The sequence below is a fragment of the Heteronotia binoei genome, chromosome 19 (genome assembly GCF_032191835.1).
Source record: "Heteronotia binoei isolate CCM8104 ecotype False Entrance Well chromosome 19, APGP_CSIRO_Hbin_v1, whole genome shotgun sequence".
NCBI classification, from domain to species: domain Eukaryota; kingdom Metazoa; phylum Chordata; class Lepidosauria; order Squamata; family Gekkonidae; genus Heteronotia; species Heteronotia binoei.
In genome coordinates this window covers 34,038,519-34,055,453 of record NC_083241.1, presented here as the reverse complement: position 1 = coordinate 34,055,453, position 16,935 = coordinate 34,038,519, and the positions used below count along the sequence as shown (strand labels likewise).

At 47.3% G+C, this 16,935-nt stretch overlaps 1 protein-coding gene across 1 annotated transcript in view; it reads left to right on the top strand.

Moving 5' to 3' along the window:
• The window catches only part of LOC132587670 (zinc finger protein 135-like), a 61,740-nt gene extending 46,107 nt beyond the window's left edge, over positions 1 to 15,633 (top strand). The window contains exons 9-13 of the mRNA XM_060259987.1: positions 6,715 to 6,791; positions 6,999 to 7,125; positions 7,868 to 7,987; positions 12,475 to 12,597; positions 12,972 to 15,633. Of these exons, the coding sequence (XP_060115970.1) occupies positions 6,715 to 6,791; positions 6,999 to 7,125; positions 7,868 to 7,987; positions 12,475 to 12,597; positions 12,972 to 14,539 (2,015 nt within the window). The 3' untranslated portion in view covers positions 14,540 to 15,633. The remainder of the gene's footprint in view (positions 1 to 6,714; positions 6,792 to 6,998; positions 7,126 to 7,867; positions 7,988 to 12,474; positions 12,598 to 12,971) is intronic.
• Positions 15,634 to 16,935: the final 1,302 nt, after the last annotated feature.

The window sequence follows — 16,935 nt, the reverse complement described above, 5'->3', positions numbered from 1 at the left end:
TTCCACATCCCCTCCTGCTCGGTCCCTTTTAACTGAAGATTCAGGGATTGAACCTGGGACCTTCTGCATGCCAAGCAGATGCTCTACTGCTGAGCCAGATCAAGAACTTCCACATCCCCTCCTGCTCGGTCCCTTTTAACTGAAGATTCAGGGATTGAACCTGGGACCTTCTGCATGCCAAGCAGATGCTCTACCAGATCGAGATCTTCCACATCCCCTCCTGCCCGGTCCCTTTTAACTGGAAATGCCGGGGATTGAATTTGGGAATTTCTGCATGCCGAGCAGATGCTCTACTGCTGAGCCAGATCAAGAACTTCCACATCCCCTCCTGCTCGGTCCCTTTTAACTGAAGATTCAGGGATTGAACCTGGGACCTTCTGCATGCCAAGCAGATGCTCTACTGCTGAGCCAGATCAAGAACTTCCACATCCCCTCCTGCTCGGTCCCTTTTAACTGAAGATTCAGGGATTGAACCTGGGACCTTCTGCATGCCAAGCAGATGCTCTACTGCTGAGCCAGATCAAGAACTTCCACATCCCCTCCTGCTCGGTCCCTTTTAACTGAAGATTCAGGGATTGAACCTGGGACCTTCTGCATGCCAAGCAGATGCTCTACTGCTGAGCCAGATCAAGAACTTCCACATCCCCTCCTGCTCGGTCCCTTTTAACTGAAGATTCAGGGATTGAACCTGGGACCTTCTGCATGCCAAGCAGATGCTCTACCGCTGAACCACGGCCCCTCACCTCACTGCTACCCAATCTGTCAATAAGTTAGAGGACCAGGGAACACCCCTAAATGGGAACTTCTTGGCTTTTCCCACCTCAGTGCTCCCAGGAGGTCCCAGCTCAGTCCTCACCTGTCTGATTCCAAGGACACCAGGGTTTCATCCGAGATCTGACTGAGAGCAGCGTAGCCCTTATTGAACTTCACCGACCTGGAGGAAGAGAAGCAGAAGTCAACGTGAAGCAGCTAGGTGGGGCTGGGAGGGCAGGACGAGAATGCAATAGCGGGAAGGTGCAGCTGAGCAAGGAGTTCGGAGAATGGTGTGGTCCAAATATGCCATCTTTGGATGGAAAAGGCTGACGTTCTAATCCGAGCCTGCTACAAGATACGGTGATGGCCAAGTATGGATAGCTTCCAGAGGAGACTGGATAAACATATGGGGCAAAGGTCTCTCACTGGCTATCAGCCACTAGTTACAGATGGAACATTCTGTCTGGGGCAGTGATGCTCTGTCTTCTTGGTGCTTGGAGGGCAACAGTGGGAGGGCTTTTGGAGTTCTGGCCCCACTAGTGGACCTCCTGATGACCCCTGGATTTTGGCCACTGTGTGATACACAGTGTTGACACTGGATGGACCGTTGGCCTGATCCAGCATGGCTTCACTGATGTTCTTATGTCCATCAGTAGCTATTGGCCACAAGGTATAGATGGAACACTCTGGAATAATGATGCTCTGTATTCTTGGTTTTACAGGGTGGTTTGCCGTTGCCTTCCCCGGTCATCTACACTTTACCCCCCCCCCCCCCTTAGCAAGCTAGGGACTCGGAAGGATGGAAGGCTGAGTCCTACCTGAACCAGCTTCTGCTGGGATCAAACTCAGGTCGTGAGCAGAGCTTGGACTGCAGTACTGCAGCTAACCACTCTATATCCAGGGCTTTTTTGGTAGAAAAAGCCCAGCAGGAACTCATTTGCCTATTTGGCTGCACCCCTAGAGCTACATTCCTGTGTGTTCCTGCTCCAAAAAAGCCCTAACTGCATCAAAAGTGTGATTTTTTTTAAAAAAAGCATGTCTGCATAGAGCTGTATAAACTTCAGAGGACATTCAAGTTTCAAAAAGGGTGAGAAGCACTCAAGCATTCCGCAACATCTCACTAGCACTTTTTAAAAGGCAGAAGCAGAGATTAACAGGACATTCGCTCCTGCAATTTCTACAGCAGTACGATGCAGTAACGAAGGGCACAGAGCCCACGTAGCATCACCTCAGCCAACAGAGATGCTTTGCAGTTTTCATCTAATGCATGGGTGGAACATCAGATGTTTAAGAGAGAGGGAGGGAGGAAGGAAGGAAGGAAGGAAGGAAGGAAGGAAGGAAGGAAGGAAGGAAGGAAGGAAGGAAGGAAGGAAGGAAGGATACTTTAACTTTAAATGTATTTTCCGCCAGCTGGCTTGGCTTGGAGGAGTGATTTAAGGAGAGAAATACCTTCTCCAAGCCAGCTGACAGGGGGATGGGGGCTTCAAGAGCCACACAATATGCGTGAAAGAGCCACATGTGGCTCCTGAGCCACAGTTTGGCCACTCCTGATCTAATGCATTCTGTTGGGAAGGAAATGAGGGGGGGGGGAGTTTTCCAGTGTGGTATAGTGGTTAAGAGTGCCAGGCTAGTATCTGGGAGACCTGGATTCGAAGCCCCACTTCTGCCATGGAAGCTCGCTGGGTGACCTGGGGCCAGCGCACTCTCGCCCTGACCTACCCCGCAGGGTTGCTGGGAGGATAAAAACAGAAGAGTGAGAGAACGGTGGAAGCCACAGGGTAAAAATGACTTAACGAATAATTTTTTAAAAATAAAAAGAAGAGAAGAAAACCAATGCAAGTTTCTTTGGGCCCTAGGGAGGAAAAGGCAGAATATAATGAAGGGAAATAATTTTTTTTTAAATGGCCTCAATTTCTGTGGCAGTCTGCCTCCTGACAGTGATGAGCTTTGGTCATTCAACAGCCAGAGATTTTGTACTTCATTCCTAGGTCCTCCTGAGACAGCCAGAGATTTTGTACTTCATTCCTAGGTCCTCCTGAGAAGAATACCTGGGCAGCTCTCAAAAGCCTAAAAAAAGGTAGTCGCCTGTGCAAGCACCAGTCGTTTCTGACTCTGGGGTGACGTCTCATCACAACGTCTTCACGGCAGACTTTTTTACGAGGTGGTTTGCCATTGCCTTCCCCAGTCATCTACACTTTCCCCCCAGCAAGCTGGGTACTCATTTTACCGTCCTCGGAGATGGAAGGCTGAGTCAACCTGGAGCCGGCTACCTGAACCCAGCTTCTACCAGAATCGAACTCAGGTCGTGAGCAGAGCTTAGGACTGCAGTACTGCTGCTATACCACTCTGCGCCACAGGGCTCTTAACAAATGGAAAGGTCCCCTATGCAAGCACCAGTCGTTTCCAACTCTGGGGTGACGTTGCTTTCATAGCGTCTTCACGGCAGACATTTTACGGGGTGGTTTGCCATTGCCTTCCCCAGTCGGTAAAATGAGTCCCCAGCTTGCTGGGGCGGGGGGAAGTGTCGATGACTGGGGAAGGCAATGGCAAACCACCCCGTAAAAAGTCTGCCGTGAAAACGTTGTGAAAGCAGCGTCACCCCAGAGTCGGAAAAAACTGGTGCTTGCACAGGGGACCTTTCCTTTCCTTTCCTTGGAGGACAAGTATCTTGCAGTTACTCTTAAAATAGCTACAATTGGTTGGTTTGCCTTTAGGATGAGAAAATTACTAGTAGCCTGAAATGCCAGAGTACATTCGTTTTAATGGCCATTGTTGCATATTTTTCAATTTTAATAATATTATAATACTTTTATCGTGTTTTACAGATTGCTTTTGGATATGTATAGTTATCCCTTTTGTTTAAGATGTTGGCTTTTGCCATAAATAAAGTCTATCTGTCTGAAGTCCTGTTTGTACAGGAGATTGGCTACCTTGACCTTTTCTCTCCAAGGTGCAATAGATAGAAATCAAGCAACAGCCTCAACTACCCATGTCCAACCCCTTCCCCTAGTGGAGCTTCACGGCCCTCCTTATACCAATGGAGGAATGAGGAGCTTCAGCCTCCCTTTCTCTGAGATGGCTGAACAGCTGGGGATTCTCTGGGAGCGCAACCCCGGGCAGAGTTACTCTAGAGGAGCCCCACTGAGCAGCGGAAGGCCTGGCTGGAGCTCTTCGTGGAGAGGACTCCTTTTCCCTATGTCTGCAGCACTGCGAGGGTTAAAGCCAAGAGCCCCGTGGCGCAGAGTGGTAAAGCTGCAGTGCTGCAGTCGGAGCCCTCTGCTCACGACCTGAGTTCGATCCCAGCAGAAGCTGGTTCAGGTAGCCGGCTCCAGGTTGACTCAGCCTTCCATCCTTCCGAGGTCGGTCAAATGAGTCCGCAGCTCGCTGGGGGGAAAGCGTAGATGGCTGGGGAAGGCAATGGCAAACCACCCCGTCAAAGGTCTGCCGTGAAAACGTTGTGAAAGCAACGTCACCCCAGAGTCGGAAACGACTGGTGCTTGCACTACCTTTACCTTTAAGGGTTAAAGCCACAGAGCCCTTTGCTAGAGAGGCCGAGCAAGGGGGGTGGGGAGAAGAGGAGAGGCTCCTTTGTTTTTTGGAGGGGGGAAGTTGCTTCTGCCTGGGGGCAGAGAGCGGGAAGGGCTGCAGATGTGCAACAGCTGGGAAAAGCCCTGCATCCGCATCCGTGAAAGGTGGACTTGGAAGTATGGGCTTGCATGATAAGCTTTGAGATCTTTCGTGGGTGGGAGGCTGAGATCCTTCTCTGCCGTGGTTTGCATCGGGTTAGCAACTCCCGGATGGCAAATTCCTGAATTTTTTTTTTAGGGCGGGGGGGGGGGGAGTGAATTCTGGGTAAGTCCCAGTTCGGGGACGGGAGAAGCTCAGATAGGAGAAAGAATCCCCCCCCTCCTGCCCCGTACAGCCATTTTCTCCTGGGGAGCTGATCTCTGTCTGCAGCGGGGGTGTGTGTGGGGGGGGGGTTGTGATTCCGGGAGAACTTCAGGCCCCACCTGGAGGTTGACAACGGTCTTAGGAACCAGTTTTGCACCCCTCTGGAAGCAGAGCTTGGTGAGAGGTGTGTGTGTGCTATCATCAATTTCCTTCAGCTCAAGAAAAGTCAAATGAACAAAACGGATATTCTGTTCCTGTGGTCTTAATTTGCAAACAAACAAAAAGTTGGTCTTTTCCTCTTGGATGTGTAAGAAACAGCCCCTTTCAGCAGCCTCTGATACTAGAGAACTTCTTATTCTTCCAGTTAACGCATCAGGTCTACTGAAAGAAGGATACAGAATCTGGGAGTGGGGCAGGACTTGCTCTCTTCCATGCCCTCTCCTCTTACCCCTCTCCCTTGTTGCTGTTTCAGGTGCTGAGACCATGAAGATAGAAGCTACAATCTCTGAAGCGGAAGGAGTTCCTTCCAAGGAAGGGCAAAGGGCACAAGCCATGGAGCGTCCCCAAGTTGTCCTTTCCTATGGTAAGTACCTGGATGTGACCGGGCCCCCTGTGAATTTGATGGGTAGAGAGTTGAGATCTGGGGGAAAAATGATAAATCCTTCTTCACGCAACACAAGAGTTAATTCATAGCACTCGAACCTCTAAAAGGAGATCAGACAAATTCATTGTGGGCCATTCCTCCCCTTAATTTAAATATCCATATTTAACTTTCCTTCTGTAAGAAGAACTCAAGGTGGCTCAGCAGGGCTGGATCTGGGGGGGGGGGGGAGAGGGGGGTGTTGCCCCAGGCGCCGATGCAGGGGGGGCGCCAAATAGGGTATGGAGTTAATTGTATTCTATGGGGCCATAAGAAGAAGACGACATTGGATTTATATTCCGCCCTCCACTCAGAGTCTCAGAGCGGCTCACAATCTCCTTTATCTTCCTCTCCCACAACAAACACCCTGTGTGGTGGGTGGGGCTGAGAGAATTACGGCAGCTGCCCTTTCGAGGACAACTCTGCCAGAGCTATGGCGGACCCAAGGCCATTTCAGCAGGTGCAAGTGGAGGAGTGGGGAATCAAACCCGGTTCTCCCAGATAAGATAGAATGGCCCATAAGGGGGCGTCATTTTTTTAATTCCCCCCTCCCTCAAAAAACATGTAAATCCAGTCCTGTGGCTCAGAAGAGAAATGGTAGACAAACCTCAGCAGAGCTATTCAACTGAGTGAATAAAGAGAGCCTCCACCTTCTGGGGCAGCAGATCTCTGAAAACCAGTTTCTAGGGCCCAGTAATAATGGAAAAGGTTGACTTCTGTGTTATTACTTACAGGGACATCTGGCAAGGTGCCGTGGGAAACAGGATGCTGTTGTAGCAAGCGACACTCCCTCAAAGCTGTGGAGTCTTGTGAGCAAAAAAATCTACTTTGTGATCTACTGACATTAACGTTACGAGCTACTGCATAAATTACTTTGCTCTGGGGCCATTTTTCCTGCGCTGAGAGAAAATTGTGTGAGCTGGAGGCTAAAAAATACCTGTGAACTAGCTCACGCTAACTTAGCTTAGAGGGAATTTTAGTAGGAAGCATCGCCAAGGAGTTTGGAGAGGGGCTTGGGGCAGACGTGGTGTCAAGTTGATGTTGTCTCTGACTGTAAACCTAAAGTGGTTGAGTTAGCATGCCATGAGAAACTCTGAAAACTAATTCGTATCACTGTCGTGTCTCCAGATGTGTTCAAGTCTGGGCAGAATGGGATGGAGACATGGCATTTAACAGAATTTCCACCTCCCTCTTTCCCTCCCAACAGACCACACGCAGGTCTCACAGAAGGCTGAAATATGTTGGCAGCATTTTAAATCGCTGAGACTCCTAGGTACCTGGTGCTTCTCTTCTGCCTCTCCCAGAATTTGTTTTAAAGTGTTTAAAAAAATTGTTGAGTGTACACACGGGAAAGTTTTACAATCCTGGGAAGGTGGTGTGTGAAGCAGGGAACAAACAACCAGGCACTTTTCTGTCCTCCTTTGTCTCAGTCACAGGCAGTGAAGAGATGCTGTTGAGCTGTCATCTTTTCAGAGGTGTGGAAGCAGCTGCTGCCCCTCCAGTCCAGGTAGGAGAGATGAGCAGGGGACAACCTGGGTCCCTCCTCCTTTCTTAGGAGGGCTTTTGCTCCTGCAGTTTCTACAAGGTGTCTGGACAAGAGATCTTCTGAACACTTTTCCCTTTACCCATATCAAGCCTTCCCAGAATACACCCTTCCAGGGTGCAATCTCTGCCTGGCCTAATCTCTGAGGAGGGAATCTGCTTTTTCTTTCAGTGTCCCTTTTCCTTTGAGGAGGTGTCCGTCTATTTCACGGAGGCAGAATGGGCCCTGCTGGATCTGGGACAAAGAGCTCTGTACAGGGAAGTCATGCTGGAGAACTACGGCCATGTGGCCTTTCTGGGTAAGGATCTTTTATAGGTGCCCAAGATGTGAGTTGCTGCCATGGTGATGAGGCATGAATCAAAATACTGAATAGCAATTCACCATTTTGAGGACTGTCCCACTACTGGGGTGGGAGGCTTTGGCATGCAGAAGCTCCCCAGGTCAGTCCACAGCATCTCAGATTAAAAGGGTCACGTAGGTGATGTGAAGATCTCTGCCTAAAACCTTGGAGAGCTGCTGCTGTTCTGAGTAGACAGTGCTGACTATGACGGACCAAGCGTCTGATTCTGTATCAGGCAGCTTCTTGTGTGTGTACTCACCCAGGGGCAACTGAGGCCAGTGTCGTGGCCATCGCTCAAGCCAGTGAAGGTAAAGCTGCAGTACTGTGGTCTGAACTCTCTGCTCATGACCTGAGTTCGATCCCAGCGGAAGCTGGTTCAGGTAGCCGGCTTAGGTTGACTCAGCCTTCCAACCTTCCAAGGTCAGTCAAATGAGTACCCAGCTTGCTGGGGGTAAAGTGTAGATGACTGAAGAAGGCAATGGCTAACCATCCCGTAAAAAGTCTGCCACGAAAACGTTGTGAAAGCAACGTCACGCCAGAGTCGGAAACGACTGGTGCTTGCACAGGGAACTACCTTTACCTTTATATACACACACACACAAACACACACACATATATGATCTCTTGGCTATGCTACACACTGCCATATGATTGATAAATACTTTATCTTATCTTTCTCTAGCTCTCTTTGCAAATGAAGCCAGAAGTATAAGAGAGACTATGGTGGAGAAAGACAATGGCTTTGCATCCAAAGAAAAACTGGAGAGTTTCTCAAGAGGATCCCAAGAGCAAATTTCCTTCCCAGAGGAGCTGGCTGACAGTGAGTATCCTTCATGGTCCTGTGAAGGGAAGAGACATGGAATAGTCATGGGGGATGTCTGATTCACTTCCAAGCAATATTTAGTTTGCTACCATCATATGGATTGCGGAGTATGGAGCAGAGCCAGCTCGTGGGAGTCAGTGAAGTAGGCGGCCATCTGTTGCTGAGCAGTGGCAAGACTTTCGGCCACTCTTGCGGGGGAGGGAGGTGACCTCCAGGGCCCTGGAATCTGCCCCTCCCGAACACGGCTCAGCCCGTCCATTGCTGGGCAGCAGCAGGATTTTTGGCTGCTCTTGGGGGGGGCCTCCACTCCTCCCAAATGTGGCTCAGCCTATCCCTCTTCAGAAGGAGCCAGGAAGGGACTGCTGCTGAGAGAGGTGAGTAGGACGGTTTTGCTGCTTGCCTCCCTCTCTATCCACCCCCTCCTCTCCCCCCACCTTGTGTTGCCTTATTTCTCCTTTCCTCTGCATTGGAAAAAAAAAGTCAGACAGTGTTCATGCGAAGCACATGCGGCCCGGTGAAGTCATGGTGATGTCATTGAGCCCCGCATGTTTCACGCATGCAAAAAAACCAGAAGGTGCGCTGGCATAGGGTGTGGCATGGAGCGCCAGAAACCCTAGCGCCGGGCCTGGCATGGAGAGAGGAAGACCTTCTGGGGACTTAAAATCTGGAGAAACTCTTTCAGGGGAAGAGCTAAACTGTGGCTCTTGAGAGAGTGAGATAACCTTAAAGGATAGATATTTTGGGGAAAGGTGGAGAAGGGTTAAGATCAACCAAGCTGGACGAGGCCAGAGGGACATTAATCCTTTTTTTACTGCAGTCGCATAGATGTTTTTGGACCTTACCAGCCCTCCCAGGTGCTAACAGGATCTCTCTATTCCAGCAGAGGAGGATCAGAGGAATAAAGAGAATGAGGAACTTCATCAGCAAATGCCAGACAGAGTTAAAAATGAAGAACAGAGAAAATGTCAGGAATCAAGGCAGACCTAAGAGAAAGAAAGGCAGCCGTATGGTTGAGAAGCGAGACACAAGAAAGCATAATGTACATTCTCTAAAGCACAGGATAATTAAGTCAAATACATCCATTCATTGTGGAAAGAATTTTAGAAATAGATCACAGCTACTTGTGCACCAAAGAATACATAGAAGGGAGAAACTTTTTGAGTGCTCAGAGTGTGGGAAGAAATTCAGAGTGGCACTCTTCAACTGCACCAAAGAACACACACAGGGGAGAAACGTTTTGAATGCTCAGAATGTGGGAAAAAATTCAGTATGAGGGGGAATTTGCAACTGCATGAAAGAACCCACACAGGGGAGAAACCTTTTGAATGCTCAGAGTGTGGTAAGAGATACGGTCACAGTGTGACTCTTCAAAGGCATCTGAAAATCCACACAGGGGAGAAATCTTTTGAATGTTCAGAGTGTGGGAAGAGATTGAATCAGAGTGGCACTCTTAAACAACATCAGGGATCTCACACAGGGGAGAAACCTTTTGAATGCTCAGAATTTGGAGAGAGATTCAATCAGAGCGGCAAGTTTCAAGTGCACCACAGAACCCACTCAGGGGAGAATTGTTTTGAATGCTCACAGTGTGAAAAGAAATTCAGTCAGAAAGACTCACTGAAAATACACCGAAGAACACACATAAGGGAAGAAACCTTTCAAATGCTTAGAGTGTGGAAAGAGTTTCAGTCAGTTTGGCAATCTTCAACATCATTAGAGAAGCCACACAGGGGAGAAACCTTTTGAATGCTCAGAGTGTGAAAAGAGATTCATATAGAGTGGCACACTTCACCGCCATCAGAGAGCTCACACAGAGAAACCTTTTGAATGCTCAGAGTGCAGGAAGAGATTCAGTAGCAAGGGTGATCTTCAATGGCATCAGAGAACCCACAGAGGGAATCTCTTTTGAATGCTCAGAGTATGGAAAGAGATTCAGTTTGGGTTGCTTTCTTCAGCAGGATGGTTGAAAACCCCCATGGAAGAAACATTTTGAGTGCTCAGAGTGTGAAAACGCATTGTGTAACAGTAGCAGTGTTCAGCATCAACAGAGAACCCACACAGAGGGAAATCCTTTTGAATGCTCAGTGTGGAGCTTCACTCAGTATGGGAATCTTATACAGCATGTAAGAACTCACACAAAGAGAAACCATGTTAACTGTTTAGCCAATGAATAGAGCTTTTGCTCTTATTTCACACCTGTAACAGACCATATAAAAGACTGTAACAGACCATTTAAAGCACTAACACTATGTAAACACTTGTAAAAAGCTTGTGTCTACACAATAGTACAAAAGTCCAGTAGCACCTTTAAGACTAAGCTTTCGAGAAACACAGCTCTCTTCATCAGATGCATGGAGAGTATGTAGAAAGTGGTCAGGGATCTATAGGAGCTAAGGAGAGTGATCACACCCAGCCTGGATTGTGCCTCCTACCTTTTTCATGACTTTTGCAATGGCTTTGCATTTACATGGCATTCACTACCTGCACCTGCTCCTTCCTCTCCTTAGCTCTTATATAACTCTGGGCAGTTTCTATGTCCCCTCTATGCATCTGATGAAGAGAGCTATGTTTCTTGAAAGCATATGCTACAATAAATTTTGTTAGTCTTAAATGTGCTACAGCAGGGGTGGCCAACGGTAATGCTCCAGATGCTTTTTGCCTACAACTCCCATCAGCCCCAGCCATTGGCCATGCTGGCTGGGGGTGATGGGAGTTGTAGGCAAAAACCATCTGGAGAGCTACCGTTGGCTACCCCTGTGCAGCTACAGGACTCTTTACTATCTAGGCTAGACTACTGCAATGCACTGTCTGTTGGCCTTCCCTCAAAATCAATTCAGAAACTGCAGTTGGTTTGGAATCCTTGGATCAGCTATTATCTGGAGGTGGATCAATAGCCCGGGCTGGTCTGATCTCATAATTTCCCAGAAGCTAGGCAGGACTGGCTCTGGCTAGTATTTGAATGGAAGCCCTCCAAGAAATACCAGGGTCATGACACGGAGGCAGGTAAGGGAGAGACCAACCAAGATTACAAGCCTCTGCTCTGCCTGTGATTTGGAAATGAATCTATCAAGAACCAAAGCCTGGGTCCTCCTGGGTCAGCACTCTTTATACCTGAGCAGCACCCAGTTCAGTGTGTTTCTGAGGAGACTGCACACAAGTAAAGGAAAAGCCCTTTAAAATATTTCACAATAATACTTCACTGAACAGCATCGTTTCTGCATCTCAGCAACAGAAAAACAAGAAAAGCTAGCAGTTCTATCGCATACATGAAATACTTGGTTTCAGGTGGCACCTGTCAAGCATGCGGTTTCAATGAGGAGTCGAAGTTGATACAAAACTACGTTTATTGATAAACCGATTCTTTCAGTGTAACAGATTCTTGAGAGTGATGCTGCAAATACATTGATACAATACTTTTAAGGCTTACTTCAAAAGGATTGCGAAAGGTGGGGGCGAGGGAGAGCTCTCACACATAAACTATCATTAATGTCTACATTCTCATAGCGTTATCAGGACTCTGTCCTTGCTTTACCCAGATGTGTCGCTCTCCCTACCAGGAATGTATGGGAAGATGCTGATTACTTCTTCTCAAGTTAGTTTTGTTTCTCTTTACTTCTACTTTGCAAGCAATAAAGCAGGAAGGGGGAGGGGGAAAGAATAACAGAGCTAACAGACCTTTGTCCTCCAAGATATTTCACAGACCAGTGTTATGGAGGACTCTAAAACAATCAATTATCAATGGAATTTTACCATGCTTGACAGGCACCTCTTGTTGCAGACTAAGTATTCCAACTTGTACCTTAAGTTACTCTACATAAAGCAAAAAAACATCAAGTTTTATGAGCATGGCACGAGCATTAAATTAGTTTAGCTTCCATCTGTTCTATACCTGTCTTATATTTTCTACGTCTTTAGGGTCAAGTGGTCCTAATGAGTCGAACAAGAGTTCTCCTTGATGGAATTTTCCAGAGGGCGTCAGCACCCTAATAATCTCCCCTCTCTCCTAGTTACACAGCTGGATAAATGTTCCCACAATTAACCAATTACCATTTTCTGGAGTCTGGCCTTGAAAAACATAAGGGCGTTGGCTGCAGGGGCACTCTAATCATGAACACGTGCAAGATGGACTGGGCCACTTAATACTCATGTTAACCCTTGTGGTAACTCAGGTGTTTTGCTTCACAGATCCATTCCCCTTATACTGGTTGGGATTGTGGGGTTGGATGTTGAATATGGTTCCGTCCTTTCAGAAGAATTTTTACAGTTCAATTTCTTTTCTTCCCCGTATCAGAATGGTCACTTTCTCTCTGCTCTAAGCTGGTTAGCCCAGGATAGCCTGATCTTGTCTAGCTTGCTACCTCGTGCTCTATAATGGTAAACAGCTGGAACGACTGGCTGCCAGACAGTCTTAGGATCTCCTGGCTACACTACACACTGCCATACCATAAATAACTAAATACTTTCTCTATCTCTCTCTCTGAAAGAATCCAGAAGTGTTAGAGAGACTATGGCGGAGACAGACAACAGCCTTGAATCCGAAGAATGGCTGGAGAGTTCATCAAGAGGATCCCAAGAACATATTTCCCTCCCAAAAGAGATGGCTGAGCGTGAGTATCCTTCACAGTTATATCAAGGGAACAGGCAAGGAACAGTCATGGGGGGGTTTCTGATCGACATTTTAGCAATATTTCATTTGGAACAATCAAACTGCTCCCTGGGTAAGGAGGGAGGGAGGCCTTCTGGGGGCCTGAAATCAGGAAGCTCAGAAATTCCCAGCAAGATATCATCTGTTGATTGGGGGGGGGGCAGAAGTATCCTTAAATACTAGATATTGTGGGTAAAGGTGGAGGGGAGGTTAAGATCAGCCAAGCTGTATGATTCCAGAGGGTTGTGAGTCCTTTCCTACTGCAGTCCCATAGATGGCTTTGGACCTCACCACCCCTCCCAGGTGCTAACAGGATCTCTCTCTTTATTCCAGCAGAGGATGATCAGAGGAATGCGGAGGGTGAGGAATTTCAGCAGCAATTGCCGAAGACAGTTAAACATGAAGACCTGGAAGAAAATGTCAGGAATCGAGGAAGACCAAAGAGAAAGAAAAGCGACTGTATTGTTGCGAAGCAAGATGGAAGAAAGTGTGCTGAACATTTTCCAAAGTTCATGAAAATGATGCTGAATAGATCCATTCTGTGTGGAAAATATTTTAGAAATAGATCACAGCTCCTCGTACACAAAAAAATGCACAGAGGGGAGAAACCCTTTGAATGCTCAGAGGGTGAAGACAAATGCGGTCAGAGTGGCACTCTTCAAAAGCATCAGAGAAGCCACACTGGGGAGAAACCTTTTGAACGCTCAGAATGTGGAATGAGATTCAGTGAGAGGGGGGTTCTTCAAAAGCATCAGAGAATGCACACAGGGGAGAAACTTTTTGTATGCTCAGTGTGCGGAAAGAAATTCAGTGAGAGGGGGGCTCTTCACAAGCATCAGAGAACTCACACAGGGGAGAAACCTTTTGAATGCTCAGATTGTGGAAAGAGATTTGGTCAGAAGGTCCACCTTCAAGTGCATCAGAGAACCCACACTGGGGAGAAACCTTTTGAATGTTCAGAGTGTGGAAAGGGATTTAGTGAGATGGGGACTCTTCGTCGGCATCAGAGAATTCACACAGGGGAGAAACCTTTTGAATGCTCGGAGTGTGGAAAGAGATTCAGTGATAGGGGGGTTCTTCAAAAGCATTACAGAATCCACACCGGGGAGAAACCTTTTGAATGCTCAGATTGTGGAAAGAGATTTGGTCAGAATCCCCACCTTCAAGTGCATCAGAGAACCCACACTGGGGAGAAACCTTTTGAATGTTCAGAGTGTGGAAAGGGATTTAGTGAGAGGGGGACTCTTCAAAAGCATCAGAGAAACCACACTGGGGAGAAACCATTTGAATGCTCAGAGTGTGGAAAGAGATTCAGTGAGAGGGGGGTTCTTCAAAGGCATCACAGAATCCACACTGGGGAGAAACCTTTTGAATGCTCAGATTGTGGAAAGAGATTCAGTGAGAAGGGGATCCTTCAAAAGCATCAGAGAATGCACACAGGGGAGAAACCTTTTGAATGCTTAGAGTGTGGGAAGAGATTCAGTCTGAGTGGTACTCTTCAAGTGCATCTCAGAATCCACACAGGGGAGAAACCTTTTGAATGCTCAGATTGTGGAAAGAGATTCAGTGAGGGGGGATATCTTCAAAAGCATCAGAGAAGGCACACAGGGGAGAAACCTTTTGCATGCTCAGTGTGTGGAAGGAGATTTGGTCAGAATTCCCACCTTCAAGTGCATCAGAGAACCCACACAGGGGAGAAACCTTTTGAATGCTCAGAGTGTGGAAAGAGATTCAGTCGGACTGGTAATCTTCAAAAGCATCAAAGAATTCACACAGGGGAAAAACCTTTTGAATGCTCAGAGTGTGGAAAGAAATTCAGTGAGAGGTGGACTCTTCAAGTGCATCAGAGAACCCACACGAGAGAAACCTTTCGAATGCTCAGATTGTGGAAAGAGATTCAGTGAGAGGGGGATCCTTCAAAAGCATCAGAGAACTCACACAGGGGAGAAACCTTTTGTATGCTCAGTGTGTGGGAAGAGATTTGGTCAGAATGGCCAACTTCAAGTGCATCTGAGAACCCACACTGGGGAGAAACCTTTGAATTCTCAAGAGTGTTAGAAAAGATTCAGGTCGAGTGACACACTTCAGCAACATCTGACCACCCACAGAGGGTGTAAAGATAGTGGCCTGAGAGCATGGCAACATAACTAAGGCTTATCTGGGTTATGTTCTATAAGCTATACAGTTATAATAAATAAAAATATATTTAGAAGGACATAGAAAACAGTTAAAAGACAATGCAAAAAAAGCCCATCCACAGCAGACCTAGCAAAGATTTATTCTTCCATCAGGCACTCTGGAGCATAGGGCAAGGAAAGTATTCTGGCAGCAAGGCGGTAAAGGTGGAGGTTGGGAAGCTAATCAGCTAACCAATGGGGAGGGCTTCTGTCGAGTCCCCAGCAGTTCAGCTAACAACACAGGTCATTGGTAATAAATGACTTTATTGAAACACTGACTTCCATAGGGCAAGATGGTTCTTGCGAAAACTTATTATGGTGGGCCTATTGCCCTACTAATATAACCCACAAGATCTGTTATATTTTTGAAACACAAAGGCACCAAGCAAACTGACCCTCCCGCCAAAGTTCGGTTCCCACATCCCTGTTTGCAGGTGGAGACATAATCATCAAAAGACAGTCGACTGACCTTGACTGTCTCAGAGACCAGGCAGAGAAACTTAAGTCAGTTATACTATATAAGGCTATAGAATAAGAGGCCTCAAGAATATCTTTACGCCTTTGTCACGTTATTACATTTCCTTGTGGTCCAGCATTGTTCTATTGTTTTGTTGTATTCTGTATTAGGAGCCAATATGTGTACTCCGTTTTCTGACCTCTGAAGAAGACCCGTCTAGGTCGAAACGTGTCAGGTCAAGTTAAGCGAAGTGGGCTCCCATTGTGGTTTTATGATTGTACAAAGCACAGAGGCTAATGATGGCTGAATGATGGTTTTAACTTTCTATAATAAATACATGTATGTTTGCTTATGATTTATTATACATTGTTTCAGAACTTTTCTTGTAGAAAAAGTCCGGCAGGAACTTGTTTGCATATTAGGCCACACCTCCTGATATCACCATTGTTTCACCAAGGGCTTTTTTGTAGAAAAGGCCTGGCAGGAGCTCATTTGCATATTAGGCCACACCTCATTAGGCCAAGCCACTGGAACTGCATTCCTGCTCAAAAAAGCCCTGCATTGTTTTTAATGTTTGACCTTTTAATTGCATATTACCCTTGAGGTTTCTTACTGTATCTGACCCCGAATTATGGTTGGGGGAGGTGTCGCTGCTGGGGGCCTCCACTGTGCAGGCCCAGGATCGCGTTTCAGTAGGCTGCGATGAAAACAGGGGCGAATATGTTTTAGAGCTTTAGGCAATTGAAGCTCAACAGTCACATTATTGATAACTTGCTTTACGGAGAAAGGTCCCAAATATTTCAGTCCCAGTTTCTTGGAAGGCTGACTGTTGGGCAAGTTCTCAGTGGAAATGTAGACCTTATCACCTGGTTCAAAGGCCCAGAGTTTTCCATGCTTTTTATCATTTGTTTGTTTTTTTCACCGTGATGCAAGTGGGTAGCTCATCACATATCGAGAAACACCACGGTGTAATCCTGGCCGCCAAAATTGTCCTTGTATAAAACATGGTGCCGTTACAAAACTGAATTCCACCCCCCCCCCTCAAATTAACATCATGAGTGCTCTCGAGCACAATCTTGCAGAGAGGCGGGGGAATATATAACTTGGCATCTCGGTACCAGAGCCCATCCTCCTGACATACTAGGTCAGGGGAGGCCAAACTGTGGCTCTCAAAGCCCCCACTGACGCATTGGCCAGCTTGGAGAAGGCATTGGTCTCTTTAAATCCCTTCTCCAAGCCAAGCTAGCTGGCAGCTTAGAGAATGCATTTAAAGTTAACGTTGCTTTCTTTCCACCTCTCCCTCCCACCATCTATTTGCCTCCCTCCCTCCCTCAGGGCTCTCAAACATCTGATGTTCATGTCTTGCGGCTCAAACATCTGGCATTTATTCTATGTGGCTCTTACCTTAAGTGTGTGGCCACCCCTGAACTAGATTCTCCCCCTTGGGCAGTTGATGTGTTAGCTCCTCCCAGAGGGCGGATTGGAAGTCCGTCCCTAGAGGCGGAGTGGGAGGGCCCTCCTGAGCCTGACGTCGAGCGGCCACCATTGCTCCCAATTGGTTAGGGGTGAAGAGGGAGTCAATAATGACCTCCCTTTTGCTTTCATGTTGGGGGAGGTGCCACGGGGCATCAACAAGAAAGTTTTGTTTCCCAGGGATGTGCAGGAG